Source organism: Temnothorax americanus, unplaced genomic scaffold (genome assembly GCF_048541705.1).
Source record: "Temnothorax americanus isolate GAGA-0224 unplaced genomic scaffold, ASM4854170v1 Scaffold2, whole genome shotgun sequence".
In the NCBI taxonomy this organism is placed as follows: Eukaryota; Metazoa; Arthropoda; class Insecta; order Hymenoptera; family Formicidae; genus Temnothorax; species Temnothorax americanus.
Genome location: NW_027509338.1, coordinates 2,502,923 through 2,525,884, shown reverse-complemented (window position 1 = coordinate 2,525,884; position 22,962 = coordinate 2,502,923). Strand labels below are relative to the sequence as shown.

The 22,962-nt window shown below is 29.6% G+C and overlaps 2 protein-coding genes across 13 annotated transcripts in view; both read right to left on the bottom strand.

The window, feature by feature from the left end:
- Nucleotides 1-3,301: 3,301 nt before the first annotated feature.
- LOC143897138 (insulin-degrading enzyme-like) lies at nucleotides 3,302-15,067 on the bottom strand. The gene is made up of 14 exons (XM_077405504.1): nucleotides 14,475-15,067; nucleotides 14,105-14,304; nucleotides 12,384-12,887; nucleotides 10,152-10,351; nucleotides 8,373-8,621; nucleotides 7,856-8,242; nucleotides 7,406-7,518; nucleotides 6,873-7,017; nucleotides 6,430-6,540; nucleotides 6,245-6,359; nucleotides 5,908-6,114; nucleotides 5,235-5,527; nucleotides 4,854-5,063; nucleotides 3,302-4,681 (listed from the first exon to the last, which is right to left on the bottom strand). The coding sequence occupies exons 2-14, from the start codon at nucleotides 14,265-14,267 to the stop codon at nucleotides 4,439-4,441; spliced, it is 2,940 nt and encodes a 979-aa protein (XP_077261630.1). The 5' UTR covers nucleotides 14,268-14,304; nucleotides 14,475-15,067; the 3' UTR covers nucleotides 3,302-4,438.
- Nucleotides 15,068-17,478: 2,411 nt separating this feature from the next.
- Nucleotides 17,479-22,962, bottom strand: part of LOC143897203 (insulin-degrading enzyme-like) — a 31,987-nt gene continuing 26,503 nt past the window's right edge. For 8 of the 12 annotated variants that reach the window (XM_077405648.1, XM_077405647.1, XM_077405651.1 and 5 more), the window contains 9 exons: nucleotides 22,530-22,931; nucleotides 22,117-22,229; nucleotides 21,530-21,707; nucleotides 21,086-21,196; nucleotides 20,892-21,015; nucleotides 20,555-20,761; nucleotides 18,690-18,982; nucleotides 18,304-18,519; nucleotides 17,479-18,128 (listed from right to left, as the gene is read on the bottom strand). In XM_077405648.1, the coding sequence (XP_077261774.1) occupies nucleotides 17,946-18,128; nucleotides 18,304-18,519; nucleotides 18,690-18,982; nucleotides 20,555-20,761; nucleotides 20,892-21,015; nucleotides 21,086-21,196; nucleotides 21,530-21,707; nucleotides 22,117-22,229; nucleotides 22,530-22,931 (1,827 nt within the window). In that variant the 3' untranslated portion in view covers nucleotides 17,479-17,945. The remainder of the gene's footprint in view (nucleotides 18,129-18,303; nucleotides 18,520-18,689; nucleotides 18,983-20,554; nucleotides 20,762-20,891; nucleotides 21,016-21,085; nucleotides 21,197-21,529; nucleotides 21,708-22,116; nucleotides 22,230-22,529; nucleotides 22,932-22,962) is intronic. The other 4 variants (XM_077405646.1, XM_077405644.1, XM_077405645.1 and 1 more) reach the window with 2 other exon arrangements.

Below are 22,962 nucleotides of genomic sequence, written 5' to 3'. Positions count from 1 at the left end.
GTCGCGCGATTGGGCCTTCCTTTCACGGATCGCGCACGCATTCGTCGGGCGGCTGGCTCGCAAAGAGGATCTCTTTTCGTTACGCGAGCGACGGTCGACGAGCACGGCTGATGACACACGTGACACGCGTGATAAATGAACGTTATACGATCGCCGGATGAGATCGATTCCAAGAACAGTTTTCCTTTTCCTGTTTACAAGAACCGAATCTTTCGTTAGAATTGAAATCAACAATAACGATTGCTCGCGCGATGCGTGGCCAAGAAAAATTCATCTTTACGACGAATTCCTCTTTGGCATTTCGCGATCCGTACACAAATCTGCAAATTTAGAGCTAAACGTGACGACCGAACCATAACGATGCTGTTCCTTTATTCACCGGTTTAGCTATTTGTTGTTTACTACTTGGTTGTTGTTGGTCCACCGTGTGTTTGTTTAATCGCTAAACGCGAATGGAAGGATAGGGTTTGCCAAAACGTCGTTGGTGGTTTCCTTTCCGCGAAATTGCCGCGTTAATGAAACAATCATTCGGAACAATGCGGGAGGGAATCGTAATTGCGTTTTGGCTCCATTTCGTCTTTGCATTCAGAGTGCGGTCCACGTGGCCGTATTACGGGGCCACGTGCGGTAGGATGGAATATTTCATTATTGCATTGTAGTTTGTCGTACAATCTATGTGCCGTATATAAAATTATGATTCACGCGACGTATATGTGCAGAAACAAGAGAAACGACGTGACACACGTGATACACGTATGGCTATCACATGCAAATTCTTGATACAAGAGACCGCATATGTCCAAGGCGTAATTATGATTCGGCTTTCATCATTTTTTTTCGACTGATTTCCATTTTTACATTTTCATATTTTACATTTTCTCATTTCTTTTATCATTTTTAGCCAAAATTGTCGCGAAGTTTATTCCTCAATATTGTTAATTTTGTTGCGTCATCTATTAGCCGATAACGCATTAATTAAAAATCAGAAATATTACTGCTCGATGTATCGCGCACTGTCATTGCTGAAGTTCCACGACGGAAATGCATTTTACGATGAATTTTGAATCGTACAGCTTGTGATATTATTCTGGTCGTCGCCCTTTTCGCAGCGCCAAACGTTGCGACGCAGGCTCTATCGAGGTTAAACACTTAACCTTTCTAAAAATCGATAGAAAACTTTGCCAACGAAGCGGTAAAAGCTTCCAGTTGGACGAAAATTGCGTGAAAGTGCTATATGTGTTACCATATTATTTTTAGAAACGGTCCAGAACCGCCATTGGTTTCAGAATCCCTATATTAGGCAATCTGATGATTATATCCATCCCATGTTTATATTTTTACGAATGTCATTTTGGTATAAATATTAATCAAGTAACTTTATCAGTAAACTCTCAATTTATAATTCAAATTAACATACGCAGGATTTCTAATAAGAGATTCGAATATTTATAAATAATTATATATATATAATTAATTCTTTATCAGTTATATTCTAAAAAATTATTCTACGTATGAATGACCCACACATCAAGTATATTGTTGTAAATTTACCGGGAGAATATATCAACTTTTTCGACAGATATGAAGTATATGTTACGAGATCTTGTTATTAACGGTGGATAATGTTGAAAATTAATAAAAGGATTTAGTATCGACAACTACTATATTTGAAAATCAATAATCTTACGGTTCTTATGCGAGACTGTTAAAATTTAAACAGTTTTATACATATATATTACATATATCGGTTTTAATCTTTCTATCACGTGTGAAATAATCGCAGTAAGCAGTCTAATTATACACAACGAACAATTTTGTACTAAATTTAATATATTTATTACAGGTCCTAATTTATCCACTCCAATTTTTATGTTAATTTAACAAAAGTAATTATATGTAAATAAATAATACAAATAATATATGAAAAATTAACACAAATAAATTGTATCACAGGGCCGTTTATCTGGAAACAAAGGTTATGTTAAATTAACATAATTATAATGTTAAATTTAATTAAAATAAAATGTTACATAATGAAGTCAAAATGATAGTAAAATAATCTAAAAATCAACATTTTGCCGTAATTGTGACATTATTTTGACTTCATTGTGACTTGCTGTTCTATTTAGACGAAAAGTATCGATATTGCCGACTATAGATATAAATTTTTCGAGTAACAAAACTGAATAATTAATTCTTAATGCAGTTTTAAATTCGTGATTTATTATTGTACATACGCTTTTATAAATAAGAATGTATATTTATACAATAATATCATATATTACCACCAGAGAGAAAGATATGAAAGTGGTCATATGCCCGCGTTTTGGCTGTACCCGAATCCTGTCGGTATGTACACGTTTTTGTGGTTTTCTTCCGTGCTATGTCTACAATTTTTTGATTCTCTTTGGAAATAAAACCAAAAAATCGTGAATCTAATGGAAGAGAACCAAGAAATTGTAAACATATCGTGAAAGAGAACCCCAAAATCGTTGACATTACCACAAAATAGTGGACATAGCACAGAAGAGAACTACACAAAAACGTGCACATACCGACAGGATTCGTGTACATACATACATACAGCCAAAACGCGGGCATGACCACTCTCATCTTTTTCTCTCTGTTACCACAAAACTATTTTTTTTTTTACAGTTATCACTACTCGATGGATAATCAAACTCGGATTATAAATATTAAAATTGTAGTTTTAAATTAAAATTGAATATTATCGGGCTTTAAACATACATATGTAAGTTTCCTAAACAACAGGATAATAATAAATTATAAGATTATATTATAAGCTATCTAAATTTTAACAATCACGTGAAATTCAATAAGATATTGTCGGTCTTTAATATAGCAGAGGGTTGGGCGTTTACGCGTAAAATATAAATAATCTACATTATTGTATACAATGTAAATTGTTGAACGTAATTATGTAAACATTGAGTAATCCATAGAACATCAAACATTCAAGTTTTGAAATATCGGAAAATATTTTGTTTGCAATTTAATTTTTAGTTATACTATTATTTAGTTTAGGCACAATTTTTAGCATGCCATGAAAAATTAACAAATTAGATTAGCGTAAATAATATTTTTATATTAGTGTACAGAGAAAAAAATGATATTGTTGTATTAACAGTATTAGAGTTAATTAGAATTAAATAATTTTGTTAATTTAATAACAAAGAGTATTAATTAAACAATACTTATTTTAATATTTTATAAAAAAATACTTATTTTATTGAAAGAAAAGCATGACGGTTGAATTAACAAGATAATGATCTAGTGTCTCTCTCTTTCTCCCTCTTTTCCCTTTTGTGTGTGTGTGTGTGTGTGTGTGTGTTTCTCTCTTCCTTTTCATTTCGATTAATGTAGAACTCTGACAGCTCTAACTAGGGGATAATAATTCATTTTTTTCACATGAGATCGATTGCGTAGATTTCTTATAGTTAACGATTTTTATATCGTGCACATTTTTAATTTTGTATAAGAATATATAGAATACCTTCACATGCAACGACAATTGAAATCCGATAATAGTGTAATGTATAATTAATAAAGAGAAGTATTATATATTTGTATACATACGTTAATAAACTTATGTATTTGTTCAAATATGAGGGACATAGCACAATTTTATTACATTCGAGGGTTACATTCCTTCTGGCTATCTCAAATATGAATACATCAGTTATTATAAGGTTATTTAATATGGCAAAATACTTTTATTGTGCAAATTAAAAGTTACATAACATCAAATGGTTGAATAATATTATTTCATATAGATAATAGACTATTAGAAAATATTAATATAATGAAGATAAAACGAAAATAATGATATAACGAACGATGATATATTTAAAAAAAAAAATGACTTTTTGCATGTCGCAGTATTTAACCTTTAAACACATAACGTCTGTGTCGGTAACGTTAGTTCATAACGGGAATATGTCATACCCGACTCGAGTATTTCAACTATAACTTCGCGTCCTGTGCATCAACTTTAGACTCTTTTTTTTTAAATTGTGTGCCAATTGTGTCCTGTAAGGAACAAGACCATGTATGATATTGTGTGATTTAACGTTTACTTTTAAAGATATTTGCAAATAAGTCGAATAAAGTCGTAAGAAAACTTTGCAGAAATCTCTTACCGACCGGGTATGGCATACCCTCGTTGTATATTTAAGGGTTAATAATGTGTATAAATTATACATTATTACTTACTTTATCTAATTCACAATGATTTCAATTTCATGGAATACACAGAATTATATTACAGTTTTACGCGCGTGAACGAGATTTGATACAGAAAAATATCGTAATACTAAAAGAGAGAGAAAAAAAGCGAAAGAATTAAAAGCTAGCTTCTCTTTGAAGAAATAACGAAATACATGATAACAAACCAAAACCATTATTATATCATTTCTTCTTACATCTTAAAAGAGCATCTTATACCCTTTCTGACAACATTTTTGTCGATCGGTTCTAATAAGGGATATAAACTTTGACTCAGCTTAAATGACATTAAATTTTTAAATTTCTTAATTTTATTATCAGATGAAGTAACGGTAATTCTTCTAGATGTATCAGGCAAATTCCTTTCCACTGTCATATCCGTAGGTATCACATGTACCGACAACTTACGTCGAGTCAACTTGCTAAGTATATTTTCCTAATAGAGATTATGTTTAAAAAATATAATTAATTTATTATTTATCAAAATCACTTCTGTCACAAATTGTACGTCATATAAAAAAAATTTTATTTTTCATTTATTTTTCTCTATAAAAAAACTTCTTTTTTTCATTGAATGATATAATCTGCTTATAAAAATAAGTTGTTACCTTAAAGAATATCCGTAATTCTTCTTGAGTTATTTTCTCTAAATAATCTACTTCAATATCTCTTCGATTGAAATTATATCCTTGGCTTTCAATTTCGTACCAATATAAAGAGCCTTGACTAGATATCGTTTTGGATGCCTTTAAATATAATGAAACTAGACTTTTCTTGTGGTTGTCAAAGTGCTCTTTTGACATAGTAGATATGTGATCCTGAAATGTTATTATAGTGACATTCACGATATTTTAATAGAAATATACTCCAGTTATTACGTCACATAACAATTGGAATGATAAATTGATTCATATAACCATAATATTAGAATATTGTGTGATAAATTAAAAAAAAAAACAAGTTGTTATATAAGATCTTATTATACTTACAAACATAGAGTCCATAAATGAATCGATTCGTTGTTCGACATTTTGCGGGTCATGGTCACCTCGTACAAAGACTGTCAAATAGTACGATTCGTTTATTGTACATATACAACAAAATACGATATAGCCCAATTCCTCCGTGGTCCTTAAAATATCGTAGCAAGGCCCGCCAATAATTTGTGCTAAAAGCGATAAAAGCATATTCGATTTCGTTGATCGTAGACGTGTTGCATAGTACACTATGGTATTAGAAGTTTTCTGCACTTTAGTTTCCTCTTCAAATAGAACGTGGCAACCTACACAGTAATCTATATATTAATACACAACACTTTACGTGCTATGTGTCATATAAAAAATATTAACTCAATAAAAAGCTAAAGTTAAATTTCTGGAACAAATTGTAATTTGGATAAAATAACATTAATAATAAATATTTTTTCTTACAATTTTTAAATATCTATTTTCTATATAGATTGAAATAATTTGTTTTTTATTTTTATTTTTTTTCTTTATCCCCCTATAATAATCCTAATGGCAATATAAGACCATTAGAAAAAAAAATAAAATATTTATATATTAAAGCTAAAAAATGTTTCATAAAATAAACTGAAATCCTTTAAACATATAAATTCTTTCAAATTATCACATAAAAAAGATTTGGTCGTGTTGAGCTTACCATCTTCTAGTTTAATTTCACGATACAACACTAACTGCTTTTGCAACAAGGGTACTATGTGAGGCATTCTAGTTTTTAAATTAGACTCAATTAGTTCACCTATATTTGTAGCTTCCATTTCAGTCACGTTACCATATATTAAGCATTCTACATGCATTTTGCTGAATAACTTTGGTATGAAGAGCTCGAGTCTATTGACACTTAGATCTATACATCACAGATATATTAATATGTCATCATTACTAAGTGCTTTAGTCGTGCTAAGGACTAAAACAATTTTGAAGAAACAAAAAAAATGATTTTAAACAGAAAAATATTAATATTTTTTTACACTTACGAGCAGTAGATTCCAATAATTCATCATTAAGCCAATATTGTTCTGTCAACAGCATTTCAAGATAAATCTCTGTGTTACGATATCTTGCATCGTGATCTTTGAAGTACTTGATTTTCTGTAAGCCATTCCAGATAAATTTGATGTTTTATTAAATTAATGAAATTGACTACATTAATTATATATACCTGTTCCTTTAGGATTTCAAACTTTTTCGGATCAATTTTAAAATTTGTCATTTGGTCCAAGGTTTTTTCTAACAGAATACGTTGCTTGTCGTCGTAACCATCTATTGTCATCTAATAAAATAATTCGCGTTTTCTCTTGAATTATTATATATGCTTTTACGTAAAACATTAAATTAATGCTTATTTATAAAACATTCAGTAAACTTTATTAGAACATTACAGAAATTTAAAATTTAATTAGTCGTATTTACGAATAATAATAATTATTATTAATAAAAAATAAAATCTGAATTCTAAATAAGTAATATTTGATGTACATGAAGAAGTATGTGCCTGACGTTACTAATAATATTAAAACACAAGTTGAATAATAATTTATTTGAATATATCTATTTAAATAATATACAATATTTTATTAATGTTATTATATTGTATATACTTACTGTTATTCCATATTTCGTACTAGTAATTTCCAATTTTAAACCAGCTAAATTAACTATATATGTATATTCATTGAGGGACTTACGAAGTAGTCCAACAAATACATCAGTCAAATTGAAACTAAGAGGATCCATGTAGGCGAACGGACTATAAATTAACGACAACATAAACGTTATTTGTAATTATAAAAAAACATTTTCTCTTTATTACATGAAAAAAGATTATAGCACCATTTTAATTTATATTCTTTAACTAAGGAGATATTTTGAAAAATAACGGCTTTCAGAAATATATAAATGTACAAATTTAGATTTATTTTAGTATTGATAACATTTCAGAGATAATCAATTTATTATTTTAATTTTATTTAGTACATATATTAATATATATGCATTATTATGATAATTAAATAAATTAATTTACAATTGCAATTTGTATAAGTTGCTAGAATATCTCAAATTTTAATTTAAAATTATTTCAATATTCCATATTTGATTAGAACACCAATGTATTTTTTACAACACTTATCTCATACCTAACGAAGTGGAAGATCATCGTCGCTTTTGGCACACGAAATACATTATCTTTTTTATACCAAACTCTTACAAACGACGTATCCTTTACAACTCTTGGAGGAAACTCTTGGTCCTATAGAATTTTACTTGTCAATATATGTAGAAAATACATAAATGACATCAAAATTGGTGATTTATTAGAGCAAAAGACAATTCCGTATGCAAAAATGAGCGTGTGTAAAACATTCTTTGTATTACAGTTTTTTTTACTTATATTACAATCTTTTGGCTCTGTATTATATAAATTAAATCTTAATAATCTAAATCTTAACGTATATTTTTATAAAGTTAATGCAAATATATATATTTAAATAGTACTACACCATAATTAGTTTTATTATATAAGAAATATGTATAAGAATAAAATTTATTATAAACTACAAACTACGAAAAATGATAATTTTACTTACGTTAGTTTCTGTCTTAATATCAAACTTAGCCGCTATAAATTCATTTTTAGGGGGCAATTTCAGATCCGTGCTATAGCCAGCGTGGTTCCATATTTCCATTGCTTTCTGGGATATCTTTTCTTTTTTATATTTAACGCCATACCATTTCTCGGTTTTATTCGTTATACTTTCGTACGCTTTTGCGGCAACGTAAATTCTAATATTTTGCGGCGTAAAATATTCCATTAGCTCTTCGATCAAATCTGGTCGCCATGCACGTTGCTTCGAAAAAATTTCTTCTATGGGACACTCGTGCAGCCGATAGGCTATTTTAGATATGTCATTAGAAGACAAAAGGTGCATTTGCTCACGATAACTATTATTCATATCCAAAATTTGTTGAATTTCCTATAAATGTAAAATTTCCATATAACTCCATATGTGATATACAATATTAAAGTACAAAGTGTCTAGCAAATTACAATCCTACAATCTACCGAGCATTCTACGAAAAATTATATTATTTTTTACTAATTACATCATAGATCCATTTTATCGGTCCATTCTTCTTTAGCATATTGATATATTGGAACGTTATTTGAACAATATCTTCTACATGGTTAATACCTTTCTCAGTTAGACCAAATTTAACTGTAAAGAAATGTATGCTTGTGTCCTTAGAATCATCTTCAGCTACTACGTAGTTACACCAACCTTTGGCATTTAAAGCCGATGATAATGAACCTTCGCTTTCGTGTTCAAGTAAATGCGCAATGTAATCAAGAGGCTATGTTAACAAATAAACAATAAACATAAGCTTCAATTAAAATGTGACATAATAATGTTTCATTATATATACTACAATAATAACAGTTATGTGTAATCAATTAAAAAAGGGCAGAGAAAAGAAGAGAGAAAGAAATGGAGACAGAGAGAAAATTTTATAAGCATATTTTTATAACTTTCGTAACTATATATATAATATATATGTATATATATATATATATATATATATATATACATATACACATAAAATTTTGCAATACAACTGTGTATTGTATACATATATATATATATATATATATATATATATATATATATTATATGAATTAATATATACAGGATGTCCCAATATTCTTTTGCAAATAATCTTTAGTGGTATGTTCTATGAGCAGAAATAAGAAAAAAATCTTATAAAGATTAGGTCCTAAAATGCTTTATTACAAAGTTATAGCAAAAATATGAAATATATTTGTGAGAAACAATTTAACTTAAGTTTGCATGTTAAAGTGCCGCCTGCCCATACCAATACAAGATATACATCCATCTAACTGTACCCACATGTGTTGGCGAGATAGTAAAGGTACAGCTTCGAAAGCAATCGTTAAATCGTTGCTGAGAAAGTTCAAAAAAGAATGTGAACTTAAACTTCTGGCAAGAAATGAAAGTTAATTAGCACATTGTTGTACATGCCCTTTTATATATTGCAGTTTAATTTAAAAAGTTGTTTCTTGAACAGCATATGGATTTTTGTATGACCATGGTTGTTACAAAAATTGAATACTTCGCCTCTTGTAAATGTAGCTCTCTATTATATGTCAAGGTCAAAATCGCAGGAGATTCTCCCCTAAGCTAAATAATTACCATATAACGGCGTAAGACATTTATGTAAGGCGTGTCACTTATTCTTCAATATGAAATTTTAACTTTTGCTATAATTTTGTAATAAAGCGTTGTAGGACCTACGCTTATATAACATTTTTTTTATATTTCTGCTCATAGAACATTCTATTAAAGTTTGTCTAAAAAATCTTGGGACACTCTGTGTGATAATGGCAATTATGCAGAGATTGCGGCCACTTTTCGATTTCAATAATTTTGAGATATATTATCAAGGTCATTAGCTTCAGCAATCTTTAAAAGGCTTTAACTGGCGACATTTATTAAAAATTTATTAAAAACACAAATTTATGAGAACGTAATTTTCTGACATTATATACATTTAAAAATAAATTTACACTTTGCCGAAGCTTATATTTTTCTCTTCTTTGGTTTCTATGCGCATCAGAAATAATTTTTTGATGAACAATGACCCCACCGACTAAAACTTTTTAAATATATATTATATTTGTTGGTCCTTCGTTATTTCGTTTTAATAAGCTAATGATTTTGATAATATATTTTAAAATTATTGAAATCGGGAAGAGTCCCTATCTTTCAGCATAATTATCATAATTATATTTAAAAGAATTAAAAAAATATATTTGTATAAACTGTATAAAGTATTAAAGCCAAAGAGAAAGTATATTTATATTACCGCATCGTGTTCATACTGCTTTCCAGGTAAAAAAAACAAAATGCGTAACTCTTTGAAATTACATATCGGAACGTAGTACCATATAGTGTTAAAGTCTTCATCTTTGAATGGATATTTAAAATACACAGGAAGTTCAACTTCCTTGTTTTTTACATTACGAAAGCGTTCTACTACCATATTTTCGAGAACATCTAAATCATCTGAACAAAAAATTTATTTGTTGTTGCAACATACATACGCTATAAATATTTGACAAAAATTATTATATCTGTTCTTGGCAAAAGGTATAATTTTTTTCAAAATGACAAATATTATTGGAAATATATTTTACTTTGTGTTACAATTAGTTTTTTCACATTTTGATCGAACCATTTTTAACCTTTTGAGGCCACACGAAGTGGCGGCCACCCCGACCAAAATTTAGTGCCCGATATTTTTAATTCTTGATTTTTTATCTTAGTTACCTTTTTTCTGATATACTTATGTAATATTTGTTAATAAAAATACACTTTATTTTACTTTTAATTAAGAGTACATAAATTAAAATGTAAAAATACGCGTTTGTTTTACCTTATACCCAAAATCTCAACTTCGCGCGATTCTCAAAGTAATTGTTTTCGGAGCGCCTATATAAAACATATTTCTCACCTTAAAATAACACATTTTACATAATTTCTTAAATGGGCGTTACTTAATATCGATTCTTAAAAAATATACAAATTTTTAAATTAAAAGTCATTTCGCCGAATTTTTCCCTTTCGATATTTTAATAAAAAATTAGGAGCACATTTTAAGTGCTGCGTTATACATATTTTTGACAATACCCTTAAGATGTTTCCTGAATTTTTACGTGCACATTAATTGGAATTATGAGACTTTAAATCCGTCTGAGTGGCGACCACCCTAGGATGGCCGGAGCGTATTAAAAAGAGAGGTGTAGTCTCGAGGGGTTAGAAATATTGATTAAAGTAATAATAATATACTGGTTAAAACAAATTTAGAAAACAATTAAAATTTTATGTAGCAATTTTATAAAGACCAATATTTCCACATAGTTTCTTTACTTATGCATGTACTGATAAGATTCTATTTTGAAGATTCTCTCTTGAGAAGATAAGATAATATGATATTTAATACAATAACTGATAATAAAATATGCATTAATTCATTAATTATAAAAATTTCATTCATTATCATTTAGTAGGGGAGAGTTGCCGAATGCGTACCGGTTGCCCAAATCGTACCTCATTAATATTTTATTATATTATTACTTAATATAAGCAACATATTTTTAGTAACAAAAATATGAAATAAATAAAAAATGAGTAATATAGACAAAAAATTAACATGACATTCCGAGCCCAGATTACATCTTGTTTTGTGTGTGTGTGTGTGTGTGTGTGTGCGTGCTAACACATTTAAAAATTTCACATACAACTGACGTAAATTTTTGATCAATTTATATAGCTAATAATAATGTAATCATACAATTTTATTATCAATTTTTACATTTTTATAAAAGAAGGTTTAGTAGAATATTTTACGTCTTTTGCATATGTATATTTGCAATTATTATAATAATTAAATCGACATTTTTATAAAATCTACCAAGTTTCCCAAATTGTACCATAAAATTTCTTATATCGTGCTGGTACAATCTAGGAATTTGTGCCGTATACTTATGCGCACGCATCTTTACGTTACGTGTGACATAATTTATATTATGTTAACACCACAGTGACGTCCTTATTTTTTCATTATTGTGATTTATTAATTATTAAGTACTTAATCCTTTTTTGATAAATTATTAGTAAAATAAGTATAAGTTAATTATTTCTTTCATTAGTCTTATATTTTTAATTAATTTTATTTATAAATTAGATATTTTCAAGAAGGATATGATTTAAAAGACCCACGGTACGATTTAGGCGACCGGTTGCCTGAATCGTACTTTTTGCAGTATGTTACAAAAAGATTTATAAGAAATTAATTTGTTATTGGTGAAAAGTCAAACATGTAATAATAGGTGCCTGAAATATCAAGCTATAATTTCTAACGTTTGTTTGCGTACAAATTACTACCAAATGGGAAATATAATAAAAAATAATTTAAGTGGTACGCATTCGGTAACTCCCCTACTTATTTCAAAATTCAAATATTTTTATATATGTATAACAGTGTAAAAAGCATTTAAATGTTCTGATCATAAACAGTTCTAAATTATCGCCGTACCTTTACCAAGAATACACAGCGACATAATATTTGCAGAATAATATATCTCATAAAACTCTAATAGTCTATTTCTAACTTTAATGTTCTTCTCCTTCGGTATTTTGCTTAATGTTTTTCTATTGCCTGTGCTGAATTTTGAAAACGGATGATCTGGTTTCACAGATAATTTCTCTAATTGAACAAGTAGCCGAAAGTTTTCCGTTAAATATTCCTCATGTTCTGGATGTATAGCTCCATTTATCACCTTCTCTATCAAAGTCTCGCTAAAGAGAGGCGCTATGAAAAACTGCGCCAATTGATCTAAAGCTCCTTCCAACTTTTCCGGAATTATATTGAAATAATAATTAGTGCAATTTAACTGTGTCGATGCATTGCTCCAACCGCCATACTGCGACAGGTACTCATTGTAATCATTTTGTTTAGGATATTTCTTCGTTCCCAGCAGTAACATATGCTCGCAAAGGTGCGCTAATCCAGGTAGATCATCTGGATCGTGGTTGTAGCCTGTAACATATTTTATCTTTAGTTAAATATTTTTGAAATTGATAATATGGAACATTAATTAACCCTTTCGGTACGAAGAGTGACTATAGTCACTGTCCATTATACTGCTCGTTGCGGCCGAGCAGTGACTATTATATAGTTACTGTCCATATGCTGCTCACTGCGGCCGGGCAACTTGAAATGTTAACTTGAAATGCTTCTGTTAATACATTTTTTAAATTGTTTTTGTTATTGAGTTTTATTACATATAATAATTGAAGGCGTTGAACGTCGAGTGTTTATAGCTCTGTCGACCGAATTGCGTATATCGGCGGAACGACGTTTCGACCACTGGAGGGCCGTTCGTGTCCCGGTCGCTCCGTACCGAAAGAATCTCGATATTTTACTTACCAATTACCGATTTTATCCTTTGGTTTTTTAAGTGAAAAGGTTATGTGTACATCGCGAGCAAGCAATCTCAAAATTTCCGAAAAAACGCCTGGGTAAACCAAGGGATGATGTCGCTGATCGGTAAGTGAAAAATCAGAAAAGTGGAAATAACTCAATAGTGTGAAACTCGAGTAGAAAAAAACCGGTTACGACGTGTTTAATCTATGAAAACATTTATGCGGTCCAATTTGAAATTAAAGGCATTTAGTTATGATTCAAATTACGAATATCAATTTTATCCGAGAGTAATAATTGGGAAAATGGATGCAATATGTGACCATTGTCAAGAAAAAAGTTTAAAACTTAAGCACCCAGAATGTGTTATTTATGCGGAAAAGTTATACTACACCGTCTTTAAATCAACCACCCGACACACTTCTTATGTTTGTCCACAATAAAGATATTGAAACACAAATAAGAAGATATAACTAAATCTATCCACAAAAAAATGTAAATAATATTGATAATGTAGAATGACTCAGAAGAAGGAGAATACATAAACTGCACATCAAAACATTGAATTTATAGGTATACAGCAAATATATAATGTTATTAAGCAAATTACAGATCAAATTACAAAAACCTAAATGTTAATACATTAAAGTATATTAAATACTCGTGTATTAAACTAATGAAAATGTTATTTATTCTTTGACGATATATTCTTTTGTGACAATTTATAATTTATGCACAGTATGATTTCATAAGAAAATTCATATAGGTAAATATTGCTAGAATCACTAAGTTAATGCATAAAATACAGAAATAACATACATATATATAATTACCGATATTAACGTTTATTTCAGCAATACTGATGTCAGTTTTTGAATCGCTTATCAAAAGAATTTTCATTTTATTAGAGAGTATTAAGCCTCTGTACAATTTATGGTCATTATCTGCACGTTTTATGTCATTGAATCGATCCACCACGTCACCATCAAACGACATGTTGGTCACCAGTGCCGCAGATTTGAAAATATTATTTCTAAATGTAAAGAAAATACAAATTAAGATTTGAAGGATATATAAAATTGTCAATTTATTATATCTATACAATAATGCTAAAAAATTTTGTAACAAAAACAAATTATAACTCGGAAAACAATCGCGATTCCGCGAACGATGGAATAATGTTCAATTCCGCAAGTCACCTACCTGTGAGTGAGACAAACCTGTGGGAATATCTAGTTAAAGTTTTTTTTGAAAATCGCCGAGCGAACGGAAAGACACGTAATCTTATTCGGAACGCAAGAAAATTACACACTGTCGCAACTAAAGATTGAAGGTCGATTGCGAGCCCGCGCGCAAAGGTCCGGAGTTTTATCTTCGCAAATTTCGGAAATTTCTCAAACTCCGTACCCCTAGCAACGAGCTAAAAAATTCACCGGGACAATCGGTTGTCGACAGCCCGAGAAATCAGTTAATTTTCCGAGTGTTAACGACTCATTGTCAGCTGATCTCGACAACCCGATCAGTTCTTGTTGTATATCGACCCCTCGCTTTACCCCGGGTGTTTACCTCGTGCACTGAGGCCTCGAGATAAAGGAGTGAGTTGGCATAGACAAATACGAGACATCGTTTTTCTTGTTTCTAAGACATATACCGTCTATTCCGGATGCAAAATTAATTTGTTAGATTTAGGATATCATTTGCACCGTTTAACGTCGCGAAAACCATGCAGATTTGTAGGAAAGATTTATCAACATTTTAAGGTTTTTATTAAGAGGTATAAAGAAAAAAAGTTCAATTTTGAACAGTCTTTTTCGGAAAATCTCTAACAATGTGTCACAAAATTATTAAGATATCAATAATATCAAAAATGTTACATAAAACATTGAATAAAAACATTAAAATGTTGCATAGCAATGCCAGCAAGTTTTACATTGGCCGATCTTTCTGAAAACAAAGAAGGTTTTATCTGGAACGTTTCAAACAATACTTTTTTTGTTATTTATAAATTTAATAACGGCAAGCACCTTTATTAATGATTCTTGAACTTACGCGATTTCGCGGTGATGGAAGGAAGTGCTAGTGCGGAAGTAAAGAAGAAGAAGAAAAGTTTGTTAAAACTTACAGTCTATTTGTGGTACATTATACCACAGCTGGATTTCAAAGACCGGTGGAAGCCTGGAACACCCGCACGGGATGCAATTTAGCGCGGCGGAATTATCACAGCGATGATAGTTGAATCGGAAGATCTGTCAGATTGAACGTACGAACCACACGGACTCTGTAGGCTCACAATCAGCGAAAGCGACGCGGAAAAAGACTCTCTGCTGCGAACTGCTTACGCGCTACTACGTGACTGCGAAGTGCGGGTCGCGGTCCTATCCGGGTGCTTTTATTTACTCGACCTTCCAGAGAATTTTCGATAAGTTGCCGATTTTAGTTTCAAAACAATGGATTTACTTTTGCGGCCGATGTATTGTGCCTCGTGATTCGCGAGCGAGGCGACCCGCGCCACGGGCACGGGCGCTGCTAATTGGCGCGTGCAAGGCTTAGCGCGTTCTCTCTGCAGTGACGCGCTAATTTTGAATGAGATGGAACTTATCAGGAATGAGGTTAATAATTATTTATTTTTAATAGGATATATAATCAGACACATTTGTTACCCGGTTTCCTAAACAATGCGTGAAGATAGCAAATTTGGATAACTTAGGAAAAAGATTAATGGCACATATAATTATGCAATAGGTTCAATTTAGATAGATAGAAAGAAATAATATTTAAAAAATAAAATTAAAAATTAAGCTACCCACAACTGGCCAATTCTCATTTATTAAAACTCACGTTTCAACTATAATCTGGTCCTTCTCAAGTAAAATATTATAATTTAATACGCAACGTTAAACATCACGCGTCGCCAGACGTTTATTGTATCCTGACTACATTGTGCGAACGCCAAGATGTTTAGTGTGTCAAAGAAATAAAAATGTAAAATTGTAAAAATGTAAAGAAAATTAAACTGAACATCTTTTCCACTATATCCGTACCGTACCATGGCCAAAGTTACAATGATAATAATAAATATTTTGCAATTATTGTATTGAAATACAGTTCTGTATATGGAGAAATACAGAAATAGATTAGATATGTAACATATAATATAGAAACACTATGTAACGCATAATATAAGATTAGTAATATTTAAATACATAATATTGAGATACATGCTCATAGATAATTTGACCAGATTAATAAGTCGTTATTATTATATCTTTTTTTATTTTATTGTTGTTTTTAGGCTAGTCGCCTTTTTTATTTACTTTTTTACGTAAACTTACTTGGCGTCGCGACGCTATATCGTGTCGCTGGAAAAACATCTTTTGATTTTAATTATGACATTGAAGAACTGTACTGCATCTGTATGGATAGAATTGAAGAAAGAGAGGGAGATGTAAGCTTTTCGGTGTCCTTAGTAAGGACTCTGTACTACCCCTTTCCACACAATTGTCGCCATTATTTTCAACAGTCGAAGTCGTCCTCATCGTCGCATCGTCGACGTTTCTTGCATTCTTTATCTGGAGCATTGGAGCAACCATCTTTATGAACTATCTTTATCCATCTTCCGTTCTCTTACACTCCCTTCCTATCGTCGTACATAGCGAAAAGGGTTGACAGCTTAAATTTTGGTTTAGCAAGCCCGGTTCCGACAGTAGTTTCTAAACGCATGTATTTTTAATAAAATCATTGGCGCCAGGCACTGCGTGCTCTTTATTCTTCTGTCTCCCTCTTCCTCCCTCTCTTTCTTTTTTTTTCATTCTTCTTTTTATTTCGATTAATGTAGAACTCTGACAGCTCTAACCAGGCAACTAGGGGATGATAATTCATTTTTTTCACATATATGAGATCGATTGCGCAGCCTTGCTATGGCCAGCGATTTTTATCGTGCATGTTTTTGATGTTGTATAAGAATATATAGAATACCTTCACATACAACGACAATTTAAATCTGATAATAGTGTAATTTATAATTTAATTAGTAGAGGCACCGTATTATATATTTGTATACATACGTTAATGACTTATGTATTTTGTTCAAATATGAGGGACGTAACACAATTTTATTACATTTGAGAATTATATTCTCTCTGGCTATCTCAAATGTAAATAAAGTTATTAATAAAATTATTTGATATCAAAATATCTTTATTGCGCAATTTAAAAGTTATAAAACATTAAATGGTTAAATTATAACATTTTATAGAAAGATAATAGATTCAAAAATATTAATACAACGAAGATAAAATAAAGATAATGATTATAACGAACGATTATATAGCTTAAAAAATGACTTTCTGCATGTATCACGCGGTATTTTATCATGTGTGTAAATTATACGTTATTACTTATTTATCTAATATAAAATGATTTCAATTTTATAAAAATAGAAAATTATTTTACTGTTATGCGTGAACAAGATTTGATACAGAAATATATCGTAATACTATAAGAGAGAGAAAGAGAAAGAATTAAAAGCTAGCTTCTCTTTGAAGAAATAACGAAATACATGATAAAACAAACCGAAACCATTATTATATCATTTCTTCTTACATCTTAGAAGAGCATCTTATATTCTTTCTAACAACATTTTTGTCGATCGGTTCTATAGTAAAGGGTACATTATTAAATATATAAACTTTGACTTAGCTTAAATGACATTAAATTGTCAAATTTCTTAATTTTATTATCAGATGAGGTAACGGTAATTCTTCTAGATGTATCAAGCAAATTCCTTTCCATTGCCATAGCCGTGGGTATCACATGTACCGACAACTTACGTCGAGTCAACTTGCTACGTATATTTTCCTAATAGAGATTATGTTTAAAAAATATAATTAATATATTATCTATCAAAATATCACTTTTCTCACAAATTGTACGTCATATAAAAAGAATTATATATTTTCTATTTCTTTTTTTTATATAAAATTATTTCTTTTTCATTGAATGATATAGTCCGTATATAAAAATAAGTAGTTACCTCAAAGAATTGCATTAATTGTTGCTGCGTTATTGTCCTTAAGTAAGGCACTTCAATATTTACTCGATCGAAATTATATTCTTTGGTTTCAATTTCTTTCCAATATAAAGAGCATTGACTAGTTATCGAATTGCCTTTATTGAATGCCTTTAAACGTAAAACTAGACCTTCCTTGTAGTTGTTAAATTGCTCTTCTGGCATATTAGTTATACGTTCCTGAAATGTTGTTATAGTGATATTAACAATATTTTAATATAAATATACTCCAATTACTACGTCACATAATAATTGGTGTAATAAATTGTTTCATATAATCATAATATTACATTACTGCCTAAGAAATTAAAAAAAAAACATGTTGTTATATAAAATCTTATTATACTTACAAACATATCCTCCATAAATGAATCGATTCGTTCTTCGACATTTTGCGGGTTACGGTCACCTTGTGCAACGATTGTCAAATACTGTGTTTCGTTTACTGTACATACATCACTAAGTACTATATAGCCTAATTGCTCCGTGGTTCTTAAGATATCATAGCAAGGCCCGCCAATAATTTGTGCTAAAAGCGATAAGAGCATATTCGACTCCGTTGATCGTAGACCAGTTGCGTAGTTCACAATAGTACAAGAATTTTCATGCACTTTATTTTCCTCTTCATATAGAATATGGCAACCTACGGTGATTATATCAATACACAACATTTTACGTACTATCATATAAAAAATATTAACTTATTAAAATTTATAGGACAAATATTGTAATGCTGATAATATAACATTAATAATATAAATATTGCTTTCTTATAGAATAAGCTTTGTTGTCATAAACCTCATGTATGAAGCTTTGATCGCGAAAGCTAGGTCTAATAAACCAAATCTTAAAGAATTATATGTATATGAAATAAGGGTAGAAAAGACCAAAGAAAAATTTTTTTTATGCCAATGTGTTCTGAATGTTCTAAAACGTCGGAAAATCGCATTAAAAGAAATGTCTTTATGTATGTAATACACACTTATAACTCGAAAAGTACTTAATGAAAAAATATTTTTTTATAGTGTTGTTTTGGAAAGCTCTCAAAGTAAGCTCGAAGAATATGCGATAAAAAAACGAGAGTTTTAATTGTTTTAAAGGTTTTAAAGCTACCACAGACATTTCTAAAAAAATGCAAAGTTTTATTTAAAAAAAGACTTTTTTTACTGATCTCATCGCCAAATTCACTACCAATATTCTTTTAATGATACTCTACATTAAAAAAAATTGAGCCCGATATCTAAAAAATTACGGAAGTTGGAGCAACTACAACACTTCAAATACCATACACTTACACACACACACACACATACACATCTTTAAAACAATTAGACTCTTCCATTTTTTATTACATATTTTTAAAGCTTACTTCGAGAGCTTTTTAAAACTATAAAAACTATTTTTTATTAAGTACTTTTCGAGTTATTACGGAAGTTAGAGCTACCATAACATTTCAAATTCTATAATTTTTTTAGAAACGTCTGTCGTATAGCTCTAACTTTCACAAATTTTGAGACATCGGGCAATTTCTAATTCTTTGTATCGTTCAGTCTTTTCTACCTCTATTCTATATATAATTCTTTAAGATTTGATTGATTAGACCCAGTTTTATACAAGATCAAAGGTCCATATGCGAAGTCCATATATGGACCATGTACTCTGAACTCCCAAATGTCAACATCGATTTGACATTGCGTCGATTGAATTGTAAAACCGCACTTGTGCTACTAAGCTGACTCTCTTTCAATTCATAAAAAAGTTAAATTTAAAATTTAAAAAAATGTGCAAACTAGAAACTTGCACATTGCTTCCTCATCATTACTGATCGCTACCATTGCTCCTATTTTATTTCGCTCATAAAGCTCCCTCTACGAGAAAGCCAAAATAAGAAATACTATAATTATGCATCAAATAAAATACAAACTTCCTCATAAGAGGAGCTTTGTGTGCGAAATAGGAGCAATGGTAGCGATCTGTATAATGTTTTCTTATATTTTTAAAAATCTATTTTCTATATGAATAAATTGTTTTTTTACTTTTTTATTAGTTTTTTTTCTTTATCTCCATAACTATCTTAATGGCAACATAAGATCATTAGAATAATATACACTAAAATATTTATATTGAAATATTTCATAATATAAACTGAAATCCTTTAAGCATATAAATTCTTTTCAATTATTATAAATAAGATTTGATCGTGTTATAAGCTTACCATCTTCTACTTTAATTTGACGATACAATACTAATTGCTCTTGCAACAGGGGTACTATGTGAGGCATTCTAGTTTTTAAATTAGACTCAATTAGTTCACCTATATCTGTAGCTTCCATTTCAGTCACGTTACCATATATTAAGCACTCTACGTGCATTTTGCTGAATAACTTTGGTATAAAGAGCTCGAGTCTATCGATACTTAGATCTATATATTATAAAAATGATATATATATATATTATTAATAAGTACAATAACCATACTAACCGAAAAGAATTTTCGAGAAAGAAAAGAAAATGGTTTTTAACAATAAACATTAGTTCTTTTTTACACTTACAAGCAGTAGATTCCAATAATTCATCGTTAGACCAATGTCGTTCTGACAACAGTATATAAAGATATTCCTTTGCATGTTTAGGAGTTTGCAGTATTGCAGCGAAATTTTTTAAGTACTTGATATGCTGTAAGCCATTCCACATAAATTTGATATTTAATTAAATTAATGAAATTGACTGCATTAATTATACATACCTTTTCCTTTACGACTTCAAACCTCTTCGGATTAAGTTTAAAATTTGTCATTTGGTCCATGATTTTTTCTAACAAAACACGTTGCTTGTCGTCGAAACCATTTATTTTTAGCTAATAAAATAATCCGTTTCTTTATTATTATAAATATTATATATGTTTTTACATAAAACATTAAATTAATGCTTATTTATAAAACATTCTGCAAACTTTATTAGAACATTACAGAAATATAACTGGTCATATTTACGAATAACAATAATTATTAATAAGAATTAAAATCCGATTGCTAAATAATATTGCTAAATAAGTAATATTTGATGTACATGAAGAAGCCTTATACTTAAACGTTACTAATAATATTAACAAGTTAAATTCATTTATTCGAATTAATCTATTTAAATAATATACAATATTTTTTATTAATGTTATTATATATATGCTTACTGTTATTCCATATTTCGTAGTAGTAATTTTCCATTCTAAAGAAGTTATATCAATTGTATGTTTAAATTCATTTTTATGTATATTAACTATACATGCATATTCATCAAGAAAATCACGAAGTAGTTTGACAAACATATTAGTCAAATTGGAACTGAGAGGATCCATGTAGGCGAACGGACTATAAATTAAAAACAACACGAACGTTATTTATAATTATAAAAAAATATTTTTTTTGTCTATTATATGAGAAGAAATTATAACACCATTTTAATTTATATTTTTTAATTAAAGAGGCATTTTAAAATTACGGCTTTCAGAAATATATAAATGTACAAATTTAGATTTATTTTAGTATTGATAACATTTCAGAGATAATCAATTTATTATTTTAATTTTATTTAGTACGTATATATATTAATATATATATATATATATATATATATATATATATACTAATTTTATTATTATGATAATTAAATTAATTACTTCACAATTACAATTTGTGTAAGTTGTTGGAATATCTCAAATTCTAATTTAAAATCATTGATTAGAACAACAATGTATTTTTTACAACACTTATCTTATACCTAACGAAGTGGAAGATCATAGTCGCTTTGGGCAGACGAAATACATTATCTTCTTTATACCAAACTTTTACAAACGACGTATCCTTTACAACTCTTAGAGGAAACTCTTGGTCCTGTAAAATTTTACTTATCAATATATATAGAAAATTACACAAATGACATCAAAATTGGTGATTTATTAGAGCAAAGGACAATTCCGTATGCAAAAATGAGCGTGTGTAAAACATTCTTTGCATTACAATTTTTTTACTTATATTACAATCTTTCGGCTCTGTATTATATAAATTAAATCTTAATAATCTAAATCTTAACGTATATGACATGGTTTATGCTTCATGGAGATTTTGCTTATTGTTAGTATCACGAAGTGGTGCTCAAGGATTAATATTGCGAAAAATGATAATTTTACTTACGTTAGTTTCTGTCTTAATATCAAACTTGGTCGCTATAAATTCATTTTTAGGGGGCAATTTCAGGTCCGGCAATTTATAGCCAGCGTGGTTCCACATTTTCATTGTTTTCTCGGATATCTTCTCTTTCATATATTTAGTGCCAAACCATTTCTCGGTTTTATTCGCTATACTTTCGTACGCTTTTGCGGCAACGTAAATTCTAATATTTTGCGGCGTAAAATATTCCATTAGCTCGTCGATCAAATCCGGTCGCCATTTAGGGAAATCACGTAGCACCGAAATGATATCTTTCATGGGATATGTGTGCAGCAGGTAGGCTGTAGTATCTATGTTATTAGGAGTCCAAGAGTGTATTTTCGCGCTTCTGTACCTATTACACATATTCCAAATATGTAGATGTTCCTAAAAAATATAAATTTAAAATTTCCATATA

Coding starts and splice junctions, on each gene's coding strand:
- LOC143897138 (XM_077405504.1), bottom strand. CDS start 14,267: ATGTCGTTTGATGGTGACGTGGTGGATCGATTCAATGACATAAAACGT. Junction 12,888..14,104: donor TGAAATAAACGTTAATATCG/GTAATTATATAT, acceptor AATATGTTACAG/GCTACAACCACGATCCAGAT. Junction 6,541..6,872: donor GTACGAAATATGGAATAACA/GTAAGTATATAC, acceptor TTATTTTATTAG/ATGACAATAGATGGTTACGA.